The sequence below is a fragment of the Pyrus communis genome, chromosome 2, assembly GCF_963583255.1.
Source record: "Pyrus communis chromosome 2, drPyrComm1.1, whole genome shotgun sequence".
Taxonomy (NCBI): domain Eukaryota; kingdom Viridiplantae; phylum Streptophyta; class Magnoliopsida; order Rosales; family Rosaceae; genus Pyrus; species Pyrus communis.
Window position 1 is genome coordinate 2,987,386 of NC_084804.1, and position 19,179 is coordinate 3,006,564.

At 37.2% G+C, this 19,179-nt stretch overlaps 3 protein-coding genes across 3 annotated transcripts; 2 read left to right on the plus strand and 1 right to left on the minus strand.

The window, feature by feature from the left end:
* The first annotated feature begins 1,789 nt into the window (after positions 1–1,789).
* Positions 1,790–2,693, plus strand: LOC137723947 (transcription factor bHLH162-like). Its single transcript, XM_068463011.1, has 3 exons — positions 1,790–1,972; positions 2,167–2,517; positions 2,595–2,693. The coding sequence occupies exons 1-3, from the start codon at positions 1,853–1,855 to the stop codon at positions 2,691–2,693; spliced, it is 570 nt and encodes a 189-aa protein (XP_068319112.1). The 5' UTR covers positions 1,790–1,852.
* A 2,240-nt stretch (positions 2,694–4,933) lies between these two features.
* Positions 4,934–7,666, plus strand: LOC137725289 (eukaryotic translation initiation factor 3 subunit D-like). Its single transcript, XM_068463927.1, has 2 exons — positions 4,934–6,718; positions 7,372–7,666. Exon 1 carries the CDS (start codon positions 5,015–5,017, stop codon positions 6,713–6,715), a length of 1,701 nt encoding a protein of 566 aa, XP_068320028.1. The 5' UTR covers positions 4,934–5,014; the 3' UTR covers positions 6,716–6,718; positions 7,372–7,666.
* Positions 7,667–12,776: 5,110 nt separating this feature from the next.
* LOC137726110 (non-classical arabinogalactan protein 31-like) lies at positions 12,777–14,061 on the minus strand. Its single transcript, XM_068464980.1, has 2 exons — positions 13,544–14,061; positions 12,777–13,285 (listed from the first exon to the last, which is right to left on the minus strand). The coding sequence occupies exons 1-2, from the start codon at positions 13,986–13,988 to the stop codon at positions 12,987–12,989; spliced, it is 744 nt and encodes a 247-aa protein (XP_068321081.1). The 5' UTR covers positions 13,989–14,061; the 3' UTR covers positions 12,777–12,986.
* Positions 14,062–19,179: the final 5,118 nt, after the last annotated feature.

Below are 19,179 nucleotides of genomic sequence, written 5' to 3' on the forward strand. Positions count from 1 at the left end.
GTGATGTCTCCCAATTATTTGACGTTCAATCTATTACAAGAATCATGCATGGTTGTAGGTTAATTAATATTCTTGTGTATGTATATATATATGTACGTATGTATGTATGTAAGTACACATCAATCTGCTAATAAGCTAATTTGATAAATAGTTGGATTTTTATTTAGAAACATATGTTCATCGATCCAAACCATTTAATCGATTTCTAATTTTGGGGTCAAATATTTATTGAAAACTCAAGGCCAATTAAGTTTATATATATATAGGTACGCATCAATTGATAATAACATGTTTCTAAATGCTCAAGGTAATCATTATCTTGAATTGGTCAAAGCTCCAAAAGACTTCAAAAAAAAAACTGTCGAACACTCTAATGTTTTATCACATTCAATCACATATATTAGCCCGTTCTATCAACTATATTTTTTTTTTCTCAAGTGAGGCATAGACATACATACATACATACATAAATACATACATATATATATATATATTATGGCCTTTTATAACCAAATATATCTCGGGATACTAAACCTAGTTAGAAACTATTTTTTTTTTTTTTTTTAGTTTTACATATATTAAATAAATGTTTAAATGTGAACCCATTTATAACGGCGGGTAATACCCATAACCATCCATTTAAATTTCAGAGATAAACGGTTATACCCATAACTGTTTATTTATCTAAACGGTTACCCATAACAGTAACCGTCAAATTTAAATGGACGGATAACCGCGGTTACCCATAACCAATGAGTATTTGCCCATCCCTAATCAGGAGTGGATTATCAATGAATTTTCTAGAGAATGCAAACTCAAACCTGGGAAAAAGAAAAGGAACAAAATTGTAATGTTGTTTTAAGCTTAAACACAAGTTTCTGACTCATCATAAGTTCATCTCAACTTCTTGTTTAATTTGCTTTCGCTGTTTGTTGTTTCTTAAGATTAGTGAAGAAAGTTGAGGTGGATTCACTCCCTTTTTCAATGTGAGATTTACTCTAAACATGTATATTTCTTGTTTGATAATATATTCTCCAATTTCCAAATTGAATGTTTTACTTGCGAGAGGTGGAAGTTAAAAATGAATGTTAAAGTTACTAGGTCTTGAATAGAAAATGAATGATGAATGGTCCCTTGCATTTGTATGGCAATGAGTGTTTACGAATGGTCCCTTGCATTTGTATGGCAGAAATTTAGTCGTTGGAATTTCCAAGTCTCCGGAGTCTTCTTTAGGTTAAAGGGTGTAATGTGACATGTCAGACTCATCAGTTTCACACTACTAAATCGACACAATTTGAATGTAAAATAAATGGTCTAGGTTTCACACAATATACCTGCCAAATGATGAAATTGGCACTAATCTGTTAAATTGCGTTTTCATCATGCTTTTATTCAAAGTACCTCCACTACTTTGAAATTGCACGATTGTACATGTGTCTTCATTTGTCAAATGGACGGTCAAAATCAGTGGTGTGTTCATAGGACCTTGTTAGATGATAGATATTAAATGTGAAATGTTATATACATAGCTATATGTCTATTATAGAATAAGAAAAATAAACTTAAAATTATATACAATCGGTTATAAGACAGATTTAATTTTTTTCCTGACAAACGAGAGCAAAGGGTCCCACCGCCTTCTGAGATCTGTAAACATTTTTCAGTGGCATCTAATGATAGAGTACTGCTCTTCAGCTTTTCTTTCTCTCCTGATGAGAGTCTTAATAAAAGCGCGCATTATACCACAAGAAGTTGAAGACCAATATTTGTTAGTATTTGTATAATATAATCATCAAGTATTTCAATTTGCTGGTGGATATTGTTTGATATCTTTCTAGCTTGGAATAGATTGATGGAGAAGTGCCCTAGTTCATCTACAGCTGATAGGAAAACCATAGAAAAAAACAGAAGAAATCAAATGAAAGCCCTATTCTCCAAGCTCAATTCTCTTGTTCCCCACCAACGCTCAGGGGTCTCTCTCTTTCAATCTTCTTTGTGGGTTTCGTTTTTGCATTATAGATCATGTTTTCTTGTCAGACTGTGAGTCTGTTTATGTAATTGTTAAGATTATAATCCAGACTCACAGTTTGACACCATATATATTTGTCTGCCAATACAAGCCTGCTAAAAGAAATGTGTATTTTGTTCATGGGATTATTGTTACAGGAAGCGGCATCGCTGCCGGATCAACTAGATGATGCTGTAAACTACATTAAACAACTACAGACAAACTTGGAGAAGATGAGGGAGAAGAAAGACAGGCTAATGGGGGGAATCGAGAAGAGCACTCATTGCAACGCAGGCTTTGGCCGCTGTGCTGAACCAATAACCGGGGGATCACCATTGGTTGAGATTCATGAAACGGGTTCAGTGCTAGAGGTTCAGATGATAACTGGGTTGGAATACCAGTTCATGTTCAATGAGTCGATTCGCGTGCTTCATGAAGAGGGAGCTGACGTTGTAAATGCCGGTTTCTCAGTTGTTGAAGATACAGTTTTGCATACAATACATTCCAAGGTAAGGAAACAATTAATTACTACACAAAACATCACCATTTTGTTAGAGATATTTACGTTCTTCTGAATGTAATGTAGATTGAAGAGTTGGCACCAGGCTGTGCAGCTGCAAGGATTTCGGAGAAACTTAATAAGAAGTTTGTGAATGATCAAGCTGATGCACTTGGAAGCATATGAGCACTCATTTTTCAGCTATTGTCACCATTTGGGCACCGTGACCAATGCCCATTTTTCTTGTAGTGATTTCTTAATTTGGTCATCTTTTCAGGCTGTCTTCAGCCGGAAACTTTGTCAATCAAGCTCAAATGCCCTTGTGATGATCTGAAGCTAATATTTTCTAAGTTCTAAGCATTCTGAAGCTTACTGCAGTTTGCTAATAATATCGAAATACATGTTTAAGTCGATCTTAGCGTGAATGAGCTAGCTGCCTAGCGCGTGCTTGCACACACACATAAAATTTGTACGTTGTTATCATAAGTACTACTGTTTCGACAAAAATGAAAGACGATTTCATGCGAAAAGATAGACGATTCCCTACTTCCAAACCAAGTGATGTCAATACCATAGTGACATGACAAGCAAAAGCAAGGAGAAGTGTACAGTAAGTTTCAAGAACTAGGTCATTGGCATGCAGAGTAACAAATAGAAAAAGGAAGGAAAGAAGCAATGCAGAAATATTATGCCTTCCTCGTACGTGCACAAATTAAATTTTAAAATTTAATGAATATTTCTTGTAACCTGAATATATTTTTCGTAAATGTTTTCTTTATCGACTTAACCTTTCTTTGAAGCTCACAGCATTCACCAGTCTATTTGTATATGGAAATTAATGATTCTCGAGGATGATTAATAGGGTTCTAAAATAGCTTAATATATAATTAGTATTGTTTAAGGAATAAAATGGGATTTGATTTCAGAAAACGAATCAAATGTTTTGTTAAGCAGATTACAGAGTTTGCAAAGAATAAATACTCCAAAGCTTCATAAAAAAATTGCCGGAATCGGATTGATTTAGACAGTAGATACATGTGGGATATAACTTAAAACAATTCGTCCCGTATGTTTTTAGTTAGAGTTACACATATTGCCGACTAAAATAACAGTCGCCGATGATATTTAAATTTATAATCTCCTCTAATAAAGTAGAAACATGAAGCCATTAGACCAAACGATGGCTTAAGACATACTGCCTAAACGACAAATTGCTAATTTGACAGTATTGCGAATGCAGCATATGATAGCACAAGTAGAAAAGATTGGATTTTTTTTTTTTTTTTTTGGTAACCAGCTATTGAAATCCACAGATGAATTTAGAAGAATCGAATGAATCAATACCACCCATGCCAATGCTGTATGGCTGTCATCAGCTCTTGTCGTGAGATGTTTGGTCAAGTCTTATAATGCGCAAAACTCCCATTTGAGAGAAAGCTAATTAATCCATCAAGAGTCATAAGTGATGCATATGACTATAGGAAACCATTAAAGCAGATAAGATTTGAAGAGTGATTTCAGAACTGAAAAGAAACTACGAAGTAAATATAATTAGCACTCGCCCATCAAATATGTCATAAAAACGTACAAGTTAAGGGAGCTAATTAATCCATCAAGAGTCATAAGTGATGCATATGACTATAGGAAACCATTAAAGCAGATAAGATTTGAAGAGTGATTTCAGAACTGAAAAGAACCTACGAAGTAAATATAATTAGCACTCGCCCATCAAATATGTCATAAAAATGTACAAGTTAAAGGACTCGAATTGAAGTGCAAATAGACGAATACATTGTTTTAGCCAAACTCACCTAGTTCACACCTGTTTGATTATGATTTATTTTATGTTTCAATTTCAGTATTAATAAAAAAAAATTCTATTAGAACTTGAGTAAATTGTAACTGTGGTCCCTTAACTTTAACTCAATTGGAGCAATAGTCATTCAACTAAAAATTCATTATCATTGGTCCTTCAACTTTAATCCAACTAGAGAAATGGTCCCTCAACTTTAACCCAAATGTAGCAATGGTTCTTCCAACATAACTCTTTTTGACAAAACTCTGATGAAGTTGACCAAAATAATCATAACTACACATTTTGCTGAGTTGAGAAACCTCAATTGTAGCAATAGTCCTTCAAACATAACTTATTTTGACAAAATTCTAACGAAGTTGATAAAAATGACCATATCTACACATTTTGATGAGGGACCAATAATAATGAATTTTTAGTTGTTGGACCATTGCTACAATTTACACTTAGAACTTAGAATACATGCTTGACGAATTACTTATTTTCCAAAACAATCTTAAAACCCCAAAACAATATAATTGGGCTAGAAACGAAGCCCCATAAATACAAACAACGGCCCAGTGGTGTAACGGTAAATTACCCATGGTATAAAAAACCGTACGAAAACTAGGGTTTTAAGCACAAACCCAATCCACTGTCATCACAGCCAAAAGCTTCTTTCGCCCTCTGAATCTCATAAATCCAGCAATCAACGATGGTCGAAGGTTTCGAAGTCGGCGGCGTACCTTTCAACCCCGACGGGTGGGGCCCACCGGACAGCGCCACCACCCCAACCACCACTTCCAATTTGCCCCAAAACGTCCCCTTCGCCCCCTTCTCCCGCTCTGAGAAGCTTGGCCGGATCGCCGACTGGACCCGCACCTTCAACAATCCTGGCCGCTCTAAGAACCCATCGGACGCCGTCTTCGACTTCTCCAACGACGAGTCCTTCCCCGCCTCCGCCGATGACGACGCTTCGTTCCGTCTCGTCGATGGAAAGCCCCCTCCGCGCCCCAGATTCGGCCCCAAGTGGCGGTTCCAGCAGCAGCGACAGCTCCCCCACCGCCGTGACGAGGAGGTCGAGGCCAAGAAGCGCGAGGCTGAGAAGGAGCGGGCCCGCCGCGACCGCCAGTACAACATGAACCGGTCCAACGTCAACGCCCCTCGCCGAGAAGCCGCGGTTTTCAAATCTTCCGTTGATATCCAGCCGGAGTGGAACATGCTGGAACAGATCCCCTTCTCCACATTCTCGAAGCTCTCGTTTTCTGTACCGGAACCCGAGGACCTCCTCCTCTGCGGCGGACTCGAGTTCTACGATCGCTCCGTCGATCGAATCACCCCTAAGAACGAGAGGCGGCTCGAGCGGTTCAAGAACAGGAACTTCTTCAAGGTCACCACCACCGATGACCCCGTCATCCGCCGCCTCGCAAACGAGGATAAAGCCACAGTCTTTGCCACCGATACGATTCTCTCGACTCTCATGTGTGCACCTAGGTCAGTTTACTCTTGGGATATTGTGGTTCAGAAAGTTGGGAACAAATTGTTCTTTGATAAACGTGATGGGTCGCAATTGGATTTGCTTTCGGTCCACGAAACCTCTCAGGAGCCCTTGCCTGAAGCTAAGGATGATATCAATTCAGCTTACTCGTTGAGTGTCGAGGCTGCTTATATCAATCAGAACTTTTCACAGCAGGTTTTGGTTAGGGATGGAAATAAGGTCACGTTCGAGGAACCTAACCCTTTTGCGAATGAAGGAGAGGAGGTTGCTTCCGTTGCTTATCGCTACCGGAGGTGGAAGCTTGAGGAGGGAATGTATCTGGTTGCGAGGTGTGAGGTGCAGAGTGTTATGGAGGTGAATAACCAGAGGTCGTTTTTGACCCTGAATGCGCTTAACGAGTTTGATCCGAAATATTCAGGTGTCGATTGGAGGCAGAAGTTGGAGACTCAGAGGGGAGCTGTATTGGCAACTGAGCTGAAGAACAATGCCAACAAGTTGGCTAAATGGACTGCACAAGCGCTCCTGGCCAGTGCTGATTTGATGAAGTTGGGTTACGTTTCAAGGGTTCATCCTCGTGATCACTTTAACCATGTGATTTTGGCTGTGGTTGGATACAAGCCCAAGGAGTTTGCCTCGCAGATTAATCTGAACCAAAACAGTATGTGGGGGATTGTGAAGTCGATTGTGGACTTGTGTATGAAATTGAATGAGGGCAAGTATGTGCTTGTTAAGGACCCATCGAAGCCCCAAGTTAGGATCTATGAGGTGCCTCCAGATGCTTTTGAGAATGACTATGTGGAGGAGCCACTGCCCGAGGATGAGCAAGTTCAGCCACCCACGGAGGAAGGGCAAGGTGCTGAGCCGAATGTTGCTGCTAATGATGTTGAGGATAAGCCGGTTGATGCTGTTGAAGCTTGAAGGGTAATGTTTCTTGCTGCATTGTCTACTGTAATATGTGTTCCTTATTGTTTTATTTATTTTGAAAATTTTGGTATATGTTTAAGCATTTTAATTACGTTCACTGTTGCTTGTTGGTCTTTGTCTATTTGATTTCCCTGTGAATCAGGTATTAGTTCTAGTTTGTTAAAAGTTTTTGATGATGAATGTAATGGTTTACTTTAGTCATTGAAACTTCAACTGACTAGACAGTGCCAAGTTCACAGATCACTTCTTGCCGAGTCGATTCTAGGACTATTCTTCATCAGATATAGATTCCATTGTTCCTGTAACATGGATTAAACGGTGAGAGAGCGGGGATCAGTGTATGATGTTAGGAGGAGTCATTATATTAGAGACAAATTGGATTGTTTTAGGATTTATCCTTTTGTTGGGATACTCGTGTATTTCCAGAATCACTCTGCCAAATTGTAGAGTGGTTGACTGAACTCTTCTCGTTGCTGATCTTGAAATGAAATCCTGGGTTCTGGGATGAATGTGTTTAACTTGTTGAGGTCACTAATTGACATTTCACGTGTTACCTGTTGTATGATGCATTCGGACTTATGGTCATAATAACATTGGATATCTCTTGATCGTATATAGTTGATCGATTCATCGTTGATTGGTTACTGCAGATTTAAATCGATTTTCACAATTGCTGAGAACGGGGAAACCTGGCTACGTCTCTTAATAGTTGCGAAGCGAGAGAAGATTATAAGGCCATCAAAGACTTGTATCTGAAGTTAGTCCAACTTTTGTTGCATCGTTGGCATATAGTTTTTACGAGCATTTTGTAGCTTTTCCATCTTTTAAACTGGCATAGAGGAAACTAGCAGATCATGGGAATGGTTTTGTTTCTTCTCTCTTTTTTTTAACCTGGAGCTTTGTGATATGTTATGCTATTTTATAAAAACTTGAATTTTGCCTTAATATTTGGTATCGAAGTCGTTTACCTTCCTCAATTTTGCGATATCGTGATGCTTAATGAACTTGCTTGGTTTCTTGGTCATTTTATTCGGATGTTTTGTTCTCGTAAACGCGTTTGCTTTCTGAGTGAAGTTAGTAGGATTGCTTGTGCTTACCAGCTCTGGAGTAGCTCTAATTGCTCAATAATTCCATCCCTTCACCCAGCCAAACCATAGCAACTTAAATGAAACATGTTAAGAGCTCGGAAGTGCTTTTAAAGTAACGGAAAGCGATTTTGGGAAAAATGTTTTTGGAACTAATTTTTAGTAAAAATCTAACTGGATTGTGAAAAAACACTTAGTGTTTCTTGAAAAAAAAAAACACATATTTAATGCCTCGTACAAAAAACAATTCAAATGCCTTTGAAACTCAAAACTATTTTCTCGAAAAACTTTGTTAGTCAGTGTAAAAGCATTTTCAACGAGTCCGTAAGCAACAGTGTAACATCTGATTGAATAATGCAATACCACATGTAATATGGGGGATTTGTGGGCTTCAGCCTCGTTTTCACCGTAGAAATATACTGTAATTGCAATTTCATGCTATGGGAAAGGGGGACATCAGCAAGAACATGGGAAAATCAGATTGGGGTTGAAAAATTTTAGATGTTACATCCCGTTCTAAAATTCGTTCTATTTTATTGTCCGACATGTGGACATTCCGCATCGGGATGTGTCATTGTACGGATTTAGGAGGATCAATTATGGGCCTGACTCGTAGTTACAGCATAGAAATATAGTTCCACAGCCCTTTATGCAATGGTTGTTATGTTATTCTCTAAGATCAACACAATCATGGATGTTGGTTACGTTGGAAGGAATCGTACCCAAACCTATCCGAATCATTTCCTCACCATTTCTCATTGGTTTGTATAGGAGGGAATGAATAGGAATTTGATTCCAGATCAATTTGGATCTTAACACGTCTCTATTGAAGAATGCAAGAAACTGTGCATCACAAAATTTCACATGTAATGAATGGATCCTCTACTAGTCGCCCAAAATCTCACTTATTGAACTAGTAGGTAGTAATACGCAAGTTGGAGAACAATAACATAATTAGTAGTGGGTTGCTGGCCTTTTTCTTTATGATCGTGACGATTTCCCTTCATTCTCTCCCTTCCTTTACTACTTGGATTAATTGCAAGAGCTTAACCCGAACTCTCAGAATGTTAGTGGGAGTTGAGAAGTCCAATATCTATAAGATCGGACAGTAGGTGCTCACTACTTGACAAGTCATGCTAGCCATGGCATGCCAAGCACCCCGCACCTATGTCCTCAGGGGTGACAAGCCCGCCACACCCATCACATGTTACTTCAGTATAAATGGTGTGTCGAGCTTGGGACATTCCCTCCCATTGTAAAACCATAGTACTACCATGCCTCATAAAGTAGAAATGTCTCACAAATTACCGGCGGGAATGAGGAACACTAGCTTGGATTTTCGGCATACAAAATTGCTGTTAAATTCCCAAGTGTCAACTAAAATCATATGGATTTTGTAACTTGAATCCTATTAGCCAGATATGCATTAATTTTCAACTAATTCGATGGTATTAAGTTCAACCTATACATGTCCATTGAGAAGACACATGATAATCGGCATGCATTAGTACAAATAATAATGTCTTATAAACAGAACCACTATCGGCGCTGCTAAATCATAGAGTTAAAAATGAATTTTCATGAAACATTTCACCATCACATGACGTTTTTCTCTGCAATTATATATTAATTAGAATATTACAGTAACGATAAATTCATTTTATTTCCTGTTCTGCAACAGTGCAACCGAGCAGTCATCCTATTTCCTGTTCATGCTGTTTAATTCTCGATATACTTTCACTTGAGAGGGTGTGGGTGAGACTTATTATTATTTAGTGTTATAATAATTTTCACATTTTTCCCTCATGCATTTTAGTTTTTGAAAATATTGCAGAAAAAAAAAAAAAACTAGAGTGAAATCACTGATTTAAAATGTTTAACACCGTGACCTTTTCCATAAATCCTAATTGAGTTCATGGAAAAAAAAAAACTTCAATATTCTTGGAATATAAGGCCGTAAATTAAATTTGAAAATATAAATTGATGTATAATATATATTTTCAATTGTTCATCTATTTTATTATGACGCGTAATATACTGTTTTTTATTCCTGTTACATTCTAGAGCTTGTGAAATATGTCTAAGAATATATATGCCGCCCAACAGGCTCTCAAAAGATCGATTCAACCACAACGAGTGCCTTGTAAAACATAAAATGGAGTTTGAGAAGTTTCGTATGTGATATGATCGAGTTAAGGGGAAAACGAGTCTCTGCTTTTAGGTTTTTTTAATGAAAAGAATCACACTTTTAGTTTCGGATTTTGATGCAATGGCCTAATGCAATGCAATCATGGAAATGTAGAAAAATCGTTGTTTAAAAACTACTTCTAAGAAAAGGGCGCGAAATCATCAGCATACGTATGTGTAGTCATCACAGCAATAGATAATGTACCCAATCATCATCACTATACTGTCATTTGGAATTAAAATGTTAGGAGCCTGGCGACTTGGCTAGCCATGGTCGTATGGACATTTTAACAATCATTTTCTTTCTATAAAAGCAGTAAAACTGAAAGAAAAATATCAAATAGTGCGACTTCAATACTACGTACGAAACACTTAAGAGTTACGAATGTGTTAGCCATTAAATTTGATTTTCACAACTATTAAATCTCTTATTTTCAATTTTAATCATTTATTTTCTGTATCACGCAATACGCATTATCAAAGAAAAACTGATTGTTCTGTGTCAATCCTCCTAATGATAACATACGTGCCCGAGAGGAATTTACAAACACTTGAATGCATAAGAGAAACGTAAACTTGCAAACACCTATTCCATTAGGCGTTTGACACACAAGATTTTGCCCTAGCCATGCATGATGACCAATCATGAAACCTAACTTGTTTGTGCATGCACATAGTTCAGAGCCAATAGACGACCACACAGAAACTGCAGTTAAATCCACACATCCGCCAACTTATGTATGTATGTATAGTATAATCCAGGAATTTCGATGGATGAAACCAAGTTAACCAACCACGTAACATTTTCTCTGTTTTCAGTTCAATCCTAAATATTCTACTCCACCACGATTTGCTTGATCAGGTCCCACTATACACATGATATGATTTGACTTATAACTCTCTCACATGTCCAAAATTTTAAAGCAAACTGTTGATCTACGATGATATCATGATGGTGTGTTCTGACTCATTATCCGTTACGAGAAGGACTTTTGCATCTGTTTGGTAAAAACGCCAATTTTTCAAACACCAAAGGGGCCGCACTGCAGTTCCATTTTAGGGTTCTTCGATGTGATTTTACGGACACTTCAAAGAATCCAATGGCTTAAGGAGCTCAGTGCACTAGACTGCATGCATGCCGAGGTTCAAATTTTTGGTCTCGTTCTTTATTTTATTTATATATTTATTCAAAGCGAAAGTTACTATCATGTCTGCCATAGGACAAGCAGTACCGCATCTGACCGTTGAAAATACGGTAAATTACATAATATCCTCTCAAGGTCTATTACATCCTTTTAACCTCATACAACATCTTTAAAATATATATCACGTTTATTATTTTATTTCAATATAGTACCTCTATTATATTTTTCATCCATTGATCCATTAAGAACTGACGTGACTACCACATTTATACCGTATGGTTGGCAAATATGTACCACATGACAAAAAAAATAATTTTTAAATTGAAAAAAAAAAAAAACCTGAATCTTCTCAAACAAAAGAAGAAGAAGTAAAAAAAAAAAAAAAAAAAAAACTGAAAACGCAGAACCCACCCAGCACCCCCCCCCCCCCCAACCACCTCCCCGCAACCCCTCCCTACCTCTCTTCTCCCTCCCGAGCCTCCCAAACACCTCCCTCTCCTCCACTCTCTTCACCTCCCCTCTCATCCAAAAACACACACTGAGGATAACACTCCGACAGCCCCATCGACTCCGACACTGCTCCGCACTCCTCAGGCACTACATTCCCTAACTCTATCTCGGCACATCGACTGCCTGATCAACTACAACCAATCACCGTCCAGGACCATCTACTCCGATAGGTTCATACCCAGTAGATCTGGTTCCAACTTCCCCCCTCTTCGACATCTCCAATACTCCATCCGAGGGCCGCGATGATTCGTCAAGCGCCTACGGCACTCTCCTACGTGCTGCCCTCTTTGGACCTGACTCCACCGGCGTCGTCCCTCCGGCGACGCCTGAGAAAAGGAGCACGATTCAGATGAACCCTCTCAGCCCCAACATCTTCCGGTAATGCACTCGTTTTCCCCTTTTGGGTTCGATGATGTGGTCACCGGAGTTCACCATAGCCCCGTCAAGGCTCCTCAGAAGGTTCCCCAGTCACCTTATAAGATGACTTTCATCACTTTCTAGTCTTTTGGCGATTTGGGTTTGGTTTGATTTTGGACATTGTGAATTGGGTTTATATATATATAAACAGAAGTTTTGTTTCTTGTTCAGGTTTTGGATGCACCTGCTTTGCAGGATGATTTCTATCTGAATCTTGTCGATTGGTCTTCGCACAATGTGCTTGCTGTTGGCTTGGGAAATTGTGTTTATTCATGGAATGCTGATGCCTGATGGGGTGGATTTTTGGATGGGAGGGAAGGTCAAGAGAGTGGAGGAGAGGGAGGTGGTTGGGAGGCTCGGGAGGGAGAAGAGGGGTGGGGAGGGGTTCGGGGAAGGTTGGGTAGGTTCTGCGTTTTCCTCTTTTTTATTTTATTTTATTATTATTTTTTTTAAGAAGATTCAGATTTTTTTAAAAAGAAATTAAAAAAAAATTTGCCACGTGATATAAATGTAGCAGTCACGCGGTTCTTAACGGATCAATAGATAGAAAATGTAACGGATGTACTGAAATAAAATAGTAAGTAATGTATGAAAGTAAAATGTTTTTAAAATATTGTATGGATTGTAATAGACCTCAAATCTGAAGTGATAATTTACCCCTGAAAATATATCACTTTTTACTACAAGTTAAACTAACTCAGTATATGCACGTAAGTTGAACCAAAATCTACATCAATTACCATTCATTATTGTAACCCAAATAACAAAGCAGTATTATTTCGAAACAGCCATTCCTTCAAGTTCAAACCATGCAGGGGCAGGGGGAAACCCTAACAATGGCACATTAATCTGGGATTAAGACTTAAGTGACAACAGAAAGCCCCATTAATTAACACAAGCTCTAATAAACTGTAAAATAAATTAACGAGGACATGTGGGCTCAAAGGCGAATGGACCGACATTGTAGAGAAGGAATGGGAGCTTCTGGGACATAAATGGCTTCGCAGGCTTCAGCAGAGCACCGCTCAGTCCACCATGCAGATCGGACGGCTTGGAGCAGGCGGCGGAGGGAGAGGAGACGAGTGACACCTTGCACTTGTGAGCTCCAAAGGTGGTGATGGTCTTGGGTGCCGTGATAAAAAAGTAGCCATTTTTATCTGTGGTTTCCTTCACAACCAATGGGAACTTTCTGTTGTTGCACTGTAGCTTTACTGTAGCACCTGCCCAAAAAAAAAAACAATTCAAACAAATTATTAGAAAAATGAGTAAAATCAAACCATGTGAATTTTGTAATTTTCATAAAATGGCTGTATACCTATGGACATGAAGAGAACACTGTTTTTAGGTGCATAAAGTAAAAATTAGACTAATTTGGACTAAACCAAGAACACTAATTTTTTGTTTATTTATATGTGCAAAATATGTAAATTTTTTTTGTTTTGAAACGTATGTAAAAAGTAAACACATTTTAGACTAACCAAGAACTGGCTTGGCGCCGTTAAGGGTGTCGACGCCGGAGTATTTGCAAGATTTGCAGTAAACGACGCCTTGAACCGCTACAAAGCTCCTTGGGAAAGGTTTCTTAGGTGGGTACATAGGAGGGTGAACCGGTGGGTGGCCGTCGTGGTGGTGGGGGCTTGGTGGGTGAACCGGAGAGTGGGCTGGTGGGTGCACCGGAGAGTGGGCTGGTGGGTGCACCGGAGAGTGGGCTGGTGGGTGCACCGGAGAGTGGGCTGGTGGGTGAACTGGGGAGGCAGTGGGTGGGTGTGGGTGGGGTTGGCGGTGGTGCTGGCCGTGAGTGGGTGGGTGAGCCGGTGGGTGGGTTGGAGGACTGGCGGGTAAAGTGGTAATTACATTACCGAAGACAGTGAAGCAGCTCAGTAGGAGGACTGAGAGCTGCACAAACACTGCAGGAGAACCCATGTTTCGTTTCTTTCTCTAGTTTTTTTTTCTAGAGAGAGAGAGATGGAGTGAGTGGCTCGAGAGAGTGAGATTTATAGGAATTTAAGCCAGGATTCCCTGCGGGTTTTCTTGGTAAATTTTGTTTCAACTTTTTTATTGCTCTGGGCTGGTATTTGAAGGGGATATAATTAATGGACTTTAGAAATGTGAGAATTGGAAAAATAATAAAGTAAAAAAATAAAAAATGTTATTTGTGGAGGAAAATAATTGGCTCCTTTGGTCAAGAATTCTTTAGACTATGTTTGGACCAGAGTATTTCAAGTTTTAATAAATTGATACTTAAGTTATGAAGTAATGGATCATAAAATGTTATGTAGAGAAGATTAGAAAAGTTCTCAAGAAGGATTTATAGATAACATCTTTCATATAAAGATTAGCAAATTCCTCTCGCATCCCTATGCAATGCACATGGAGGGTTTTTTCTAATCCCTTTTATATTTACATTTCGTAATCCATTCCTTATTAACTTGGCATCAATCTATTGGAACTAGTAAAACCGTCATCCAAACATGGCTCGTTAAACTTTAGAGTTAAATTGTTGTTTAACATGTGTATATACAATGTTCTTTTATCACTTTTAAATAAAACTGTGAAACCACCATTTGAGTTACTTACCAGACGCATGTTTTAGTGCAAAGGTATCACCAAACTTTTTCATGGTATCAGAGCATGTTGATTCACGTGTGAAGTTAAACGGTCACACGTGCTTCACACCACTCCATTCGTGCACGTCACCCAATTCCTATAGTTCATGTGTTTCGCTTAAAAGTTATTCACACGTAATGGGGAGTGTAAGGATGTGAAAGTAAAAGAGTATCATATCAATGAAAGGAAAAACTTTGTAAGAACTTATTAAAAATTGGATTACTCTCTGTAATATCAATTAATTTTATAGTGAAACTTTAACTTTTTTCGCATGGTAACTTTCGATAAAAATTTGGTTAAAAAGTATCATTTGTTTCACATGTATTTGTGAGGAATTTTCTAAACACTCTAGATGGCTTTAGGCTAAAGATTTAGTTGATTGGGATGATAATTGTGAAGAACATTACGTTAATAAGCTCTTCTTGATTAACATTGAAGGCATCCTCACATACTTCTTGTTTATTTTTGTTTATAGACTTCCTTCAATTCATTTGATCTGTCTGTTAAAAAAAAAATGTGTGTTAGAAATGAAAATAAATGTGTGAATAACATCACTTAAAAAATTTGTTTATAGACTTCCTTCAATTCATTTGATCTGTCTGTTAAAAAAAAAAATGTGTGTTAGAAATGAAAATAAATGTGTGAATAACATCACTTAAAGTTTTCTTCTGATATTGGCCAAAATAAAAGTTTTTTGTTTAGATTAAAAATAAGTAGTGTTTGAATTTAAATACAATCTAATTAGTATAATATTCATCTATCTATATATAAAGCCAATGGAAAGGTGAACAGTGATTTTGGTGTCACCAAGTTTTAACAAAAAAAATTTGGACAAAAATACATCTAAGACAAAAAACTTCAAAGGCATCCCAAAATAATGCTTCAAATAAGGAAAGGCATTTTTGTCATTTAACAGTATTTTTTTAATAATTAATTTTTTTGTGGTTTTTTTTATAATTAGTACCTCACAATAAGTTTGCAACAATGTGATTCAATTTCTCTATTTTTAAACACGTTCAAAACATCTTAAGATGCGTGTGATATCGGTTATAAAAAAGATCCTTCGCATGTGGATGATAATGTGATTAAATGAGTTGTCAAATGATTTTTTTTTTAACAAACGATATTATCTACACTAAGGGGGAGGTGTGGGCTTAGCCTCACAATAGGCTAGCAATAATGTGATTCAATCAGTTGTTTATTAAGTATTATTTTCTCTATTTTAAACAAATTAAACATCTTAAGAGGCATGTAATGCTAGTTATAAAAATAAAAAAAAAAGTCTTTCGCATAATAATGTGATTAAATTAGTTGTCAAATGATTTTTTTTTTTAATAAACGATATTATCTACACTAAGGAGGAGGGGGTGGGCTTAGCCTCACAAATCAATTGTTTATTAAATATTATTTTCTCTTTTTTTAAACACTTTCAAAACATCTTAAGAAGTGTGTAATGCCAATTATAAAAAGGTATTTCGCACGCGAATAATAATGTGATTAAATTAGTTGTCAAATGATTTTTTTTTTTTTAACAAATGATATTATCTACACTAAGGGGAAGGGGGTGGGCTTAGCCTCACAATGGGCTAGCAATAATATGATTCAATAAGTTGTTTATTAAATATTATTTTCTCTATTTTCTCTATTCTAAATGTAAATTCTATAGAGATTGACTTTATTATGTGGATTCAATTGTTTTAATTGGTTTATGAGAGATTTGTTAAGATTATTCATTTACTTCAAATATTTAACTTTCTTTTTATCAATTTACGCATGTAAATATACTAGAATTGTGGACAAGCTGCACAGAGGGGCACGTGGCCAGCAACGAGTAGCCAACATTTGGAATATTTCCCCATGCAGCAAGCCAAATGTAGAATTTTCCAAGGCCTTCGAGGGTTGACCCAAACCCTATATTAACTGGGTAACTAAACGGTACTTTAGGTCTTGATTCTCAGTTAATTTTCAATGCTGCATATAAAACCTTGGTTAAATACTTTAACAAGAGAGATTTTCGATGAGTCATAAATACGATGCGATACAATAAGTGTAATTATATAATTAGTTGAAAATTTGAAAGAAAATAATTGTGAGATTGCTCACATTCTTAATCTCAATAGTAAACTAATTGTGGGAGGTTTGTGTGTTGGGGTGCCACCTAACAAACGCCATGCCGTCTTCTTGAGTACGGTGGCCACTAGTTAGAGTGTATAATGGCCGACCTCGGATCCCTCTAATTCAGATTTGACCCGATTTTTCGGTTCAAATTAAATGTGGCACATGAAGCAAATGAACATTAAAAAGACATAAACTTACAGTGTACTCAATCATAATTTTTCTCGAGTTTTGGGGCATCATGCACTGACTTCATAGGTCATAGCCCAATGGTTTTAGTTGACTCTAATGCGGCGTTTACTAGCTAGCCTCTTATTTTAGTTTATTCACACAGTTATGATTCACATAAATGATAATTATATATGTTGTGTATAAGATATTAGAATGCTGCTTTGTTGGATGTGCAGGCATACGAGAAATAACAAGATTAATAACAAGGATATCTGAGGTAAAGTAGGAGTAGCTGTAATTGAAGGTAAGATGAGAGAAAATCGATTAAGGTGGATTAAACACGTGAATCGAAGACCTAGAGCTGCTCCACAATTATGAGACAGAGATTCAAGGCAAAAGGAATAGAAGAAGACCTAGGAAGACTTGGAAAGAGACTCTAAGAAAAGATATGTAGTGTTTGGAGCTAACGGAAGACTTGACACAAAATTGAGCGCAAAAACATTATATGATTCATACAGCCAAACTCACTGAATAAGATAAAATTTTGTTATTATTATTGTTGTTGTTGTTGTTGTATCGTTTAACAATCATTATGGATGCATTGTAGATATTGTGGTAAATGTTCAATTTGTGATGTGGAATGTTGTCCTACATCACAAAGCTAAAAGACCTTATAATGTATGTTATTATAAGAGGTTGAACTATCTTCTATATTGCAAATTGGTTAGAACCTTAACTTTCTTCATAGTATCAGTGCACAATTTGCTCACATGTAAAAGTTTAAGAACCACATATTCCACATCACTCTATATGAATTGCCCACGTATTTATATTGATTATCGTCACACATGAGTAATACACGGAAGAAATGAAAAAGGATCCGGATCCTTTTCCTAGAGATCCAGCGATCGTGACCTTTTATCATACATCGTACGGTCAAAAATCATTTTAAATTTTAAAATTTAAAATTAAATATAAATAGTACCTAACGAAAAATGATCACACGATATATGATGAACGATCACGATCGCGAGATTCCTAAAAAGAATTCGACGATGATCCTTTTCTGAAAGAAACCTCGACTTCCTTCCTAGTTTACATAATTTATCAAATTTTAACTGAGAAATCATTAATTCCCAGACCAGCTGGGCAGGGGGTTCCAATGCATGAATAAAAAAAGTGCCGCACAGAGGATCTAAGGTTGATATATTATCAACCGACACGTCCAATATAGAGTGTACCGGCCCCAGTCAATGCGTTTGTTTAAATTGTAAATGATTTGCAGACTTACACAGAGACATAGAGCTCTCGATTCTAGAAACTCTGGTGAGTTTCTGATTTGTTTTCCCTCACAATCCAACGCAGCAGATCTTGATTATTCTGGTTTGAAGCTTGTCCTTTGGATCCAAAAAACAAAATTTGTTCTGATTAACTATTTTATTTTGTACTTAACGATATTGGGAAATGAGGTTAGGCTAAGTCAAACAATAACCTAACAAGTACTATTTTAATATCAATGTTATTCATGAGAGTAAAATCAGACCTAATAATTTCTCTTATAAGTGAAGAGAGAATTTTTTGCTAGAATCATCAGCAGAGACAATCAAGTGAATCCAACCCCCCGAACAATGCCTTATTGTGTTTGTTCAAGTTGTATTCGTCATAACTTTGAGACATTCTTGAGCACGAGCTTCTGTATTGTGGGATCGTTGTTAATCACTAAAGTTCAAGGATAATTTTATAGGATGACAATAAGGTCAGCACGTTTTATGGCACGGAGTGTAAGATGGTAAAAAAATAACATGTGCAAAAAAAAGTGTGACATAGGTGAGAATGTTTCGATGATTGTGTGGGCACACAATAAATAATAGGATAAAGAATGAGGATACCCAAGGCAAAGTAAGAGTGCCCGCAATTGAAGATAAAATGAGAAAGAATCGTTTAAGGTGGTTTGGACACATGAACTAAAGACCTATAGTTACAAAATGCAACTCTGAAACGGAGACTCAAGTCAAAAAGGGTAAAGGAAGACTTGAAAAGAGACTTTAAGAAAAAATATAGAGTACTTAAAGCTAACGGAAGAATTGGCACAAAACAGAGTACAGTGACGTTCTATAATTCATACGACCAATCCCACTCAGTAGAAATTTGGTGGTTGTTGTTTGTTGTATAGGATGCATGGCCATCATCGCCGACGAGTGTGTAACTTGCATGCAGAGTC

Coding starts and splice junctions, on each gene's coding strand:
- LOC137723947 (XM_068463011.1), top strand. CDS start 1,853: ATGGAGAAGTGCCCTAGTTCATCTACAGCTGATAGGAAAACCATAGAA. Junction 1,973..2,166: donor TTCCCCACCAACGCTCAGGG/GTCTCTCTCTTT, acceptor TTATTGTTACAG/GAAGCGGCATCGCTGCCGGA. Junction 2,518..2,594: donor TGCATACAATACATTCCAAG/GTAAGGAAACAA, acceptor AATGTAATGTAG/ATTGAAGAGTTGGCACCAGG.
- LOC137726110 (XM_068464980.1), bottom strand. CDS start 13,988: ATGGGTTCTCCTGCAGTGTTTGTGCAGCTCTCAGTCCTCCTACTGAGC. Junction 13,286..13,543: donor CGGCGCCAAGCCAGTTCTTG/GTTAGTCTAAAA, acceptor TTTTTTGGGCAG/GTGCTACAGTAAAGCTACAG.
- LOC137725289 (XM_068463927.1), top strand. CDS start 5,015: ATGGTCGAAGGTTTCGAAGTCGGCGGCGTACCTTTCAACCCCGACGGG.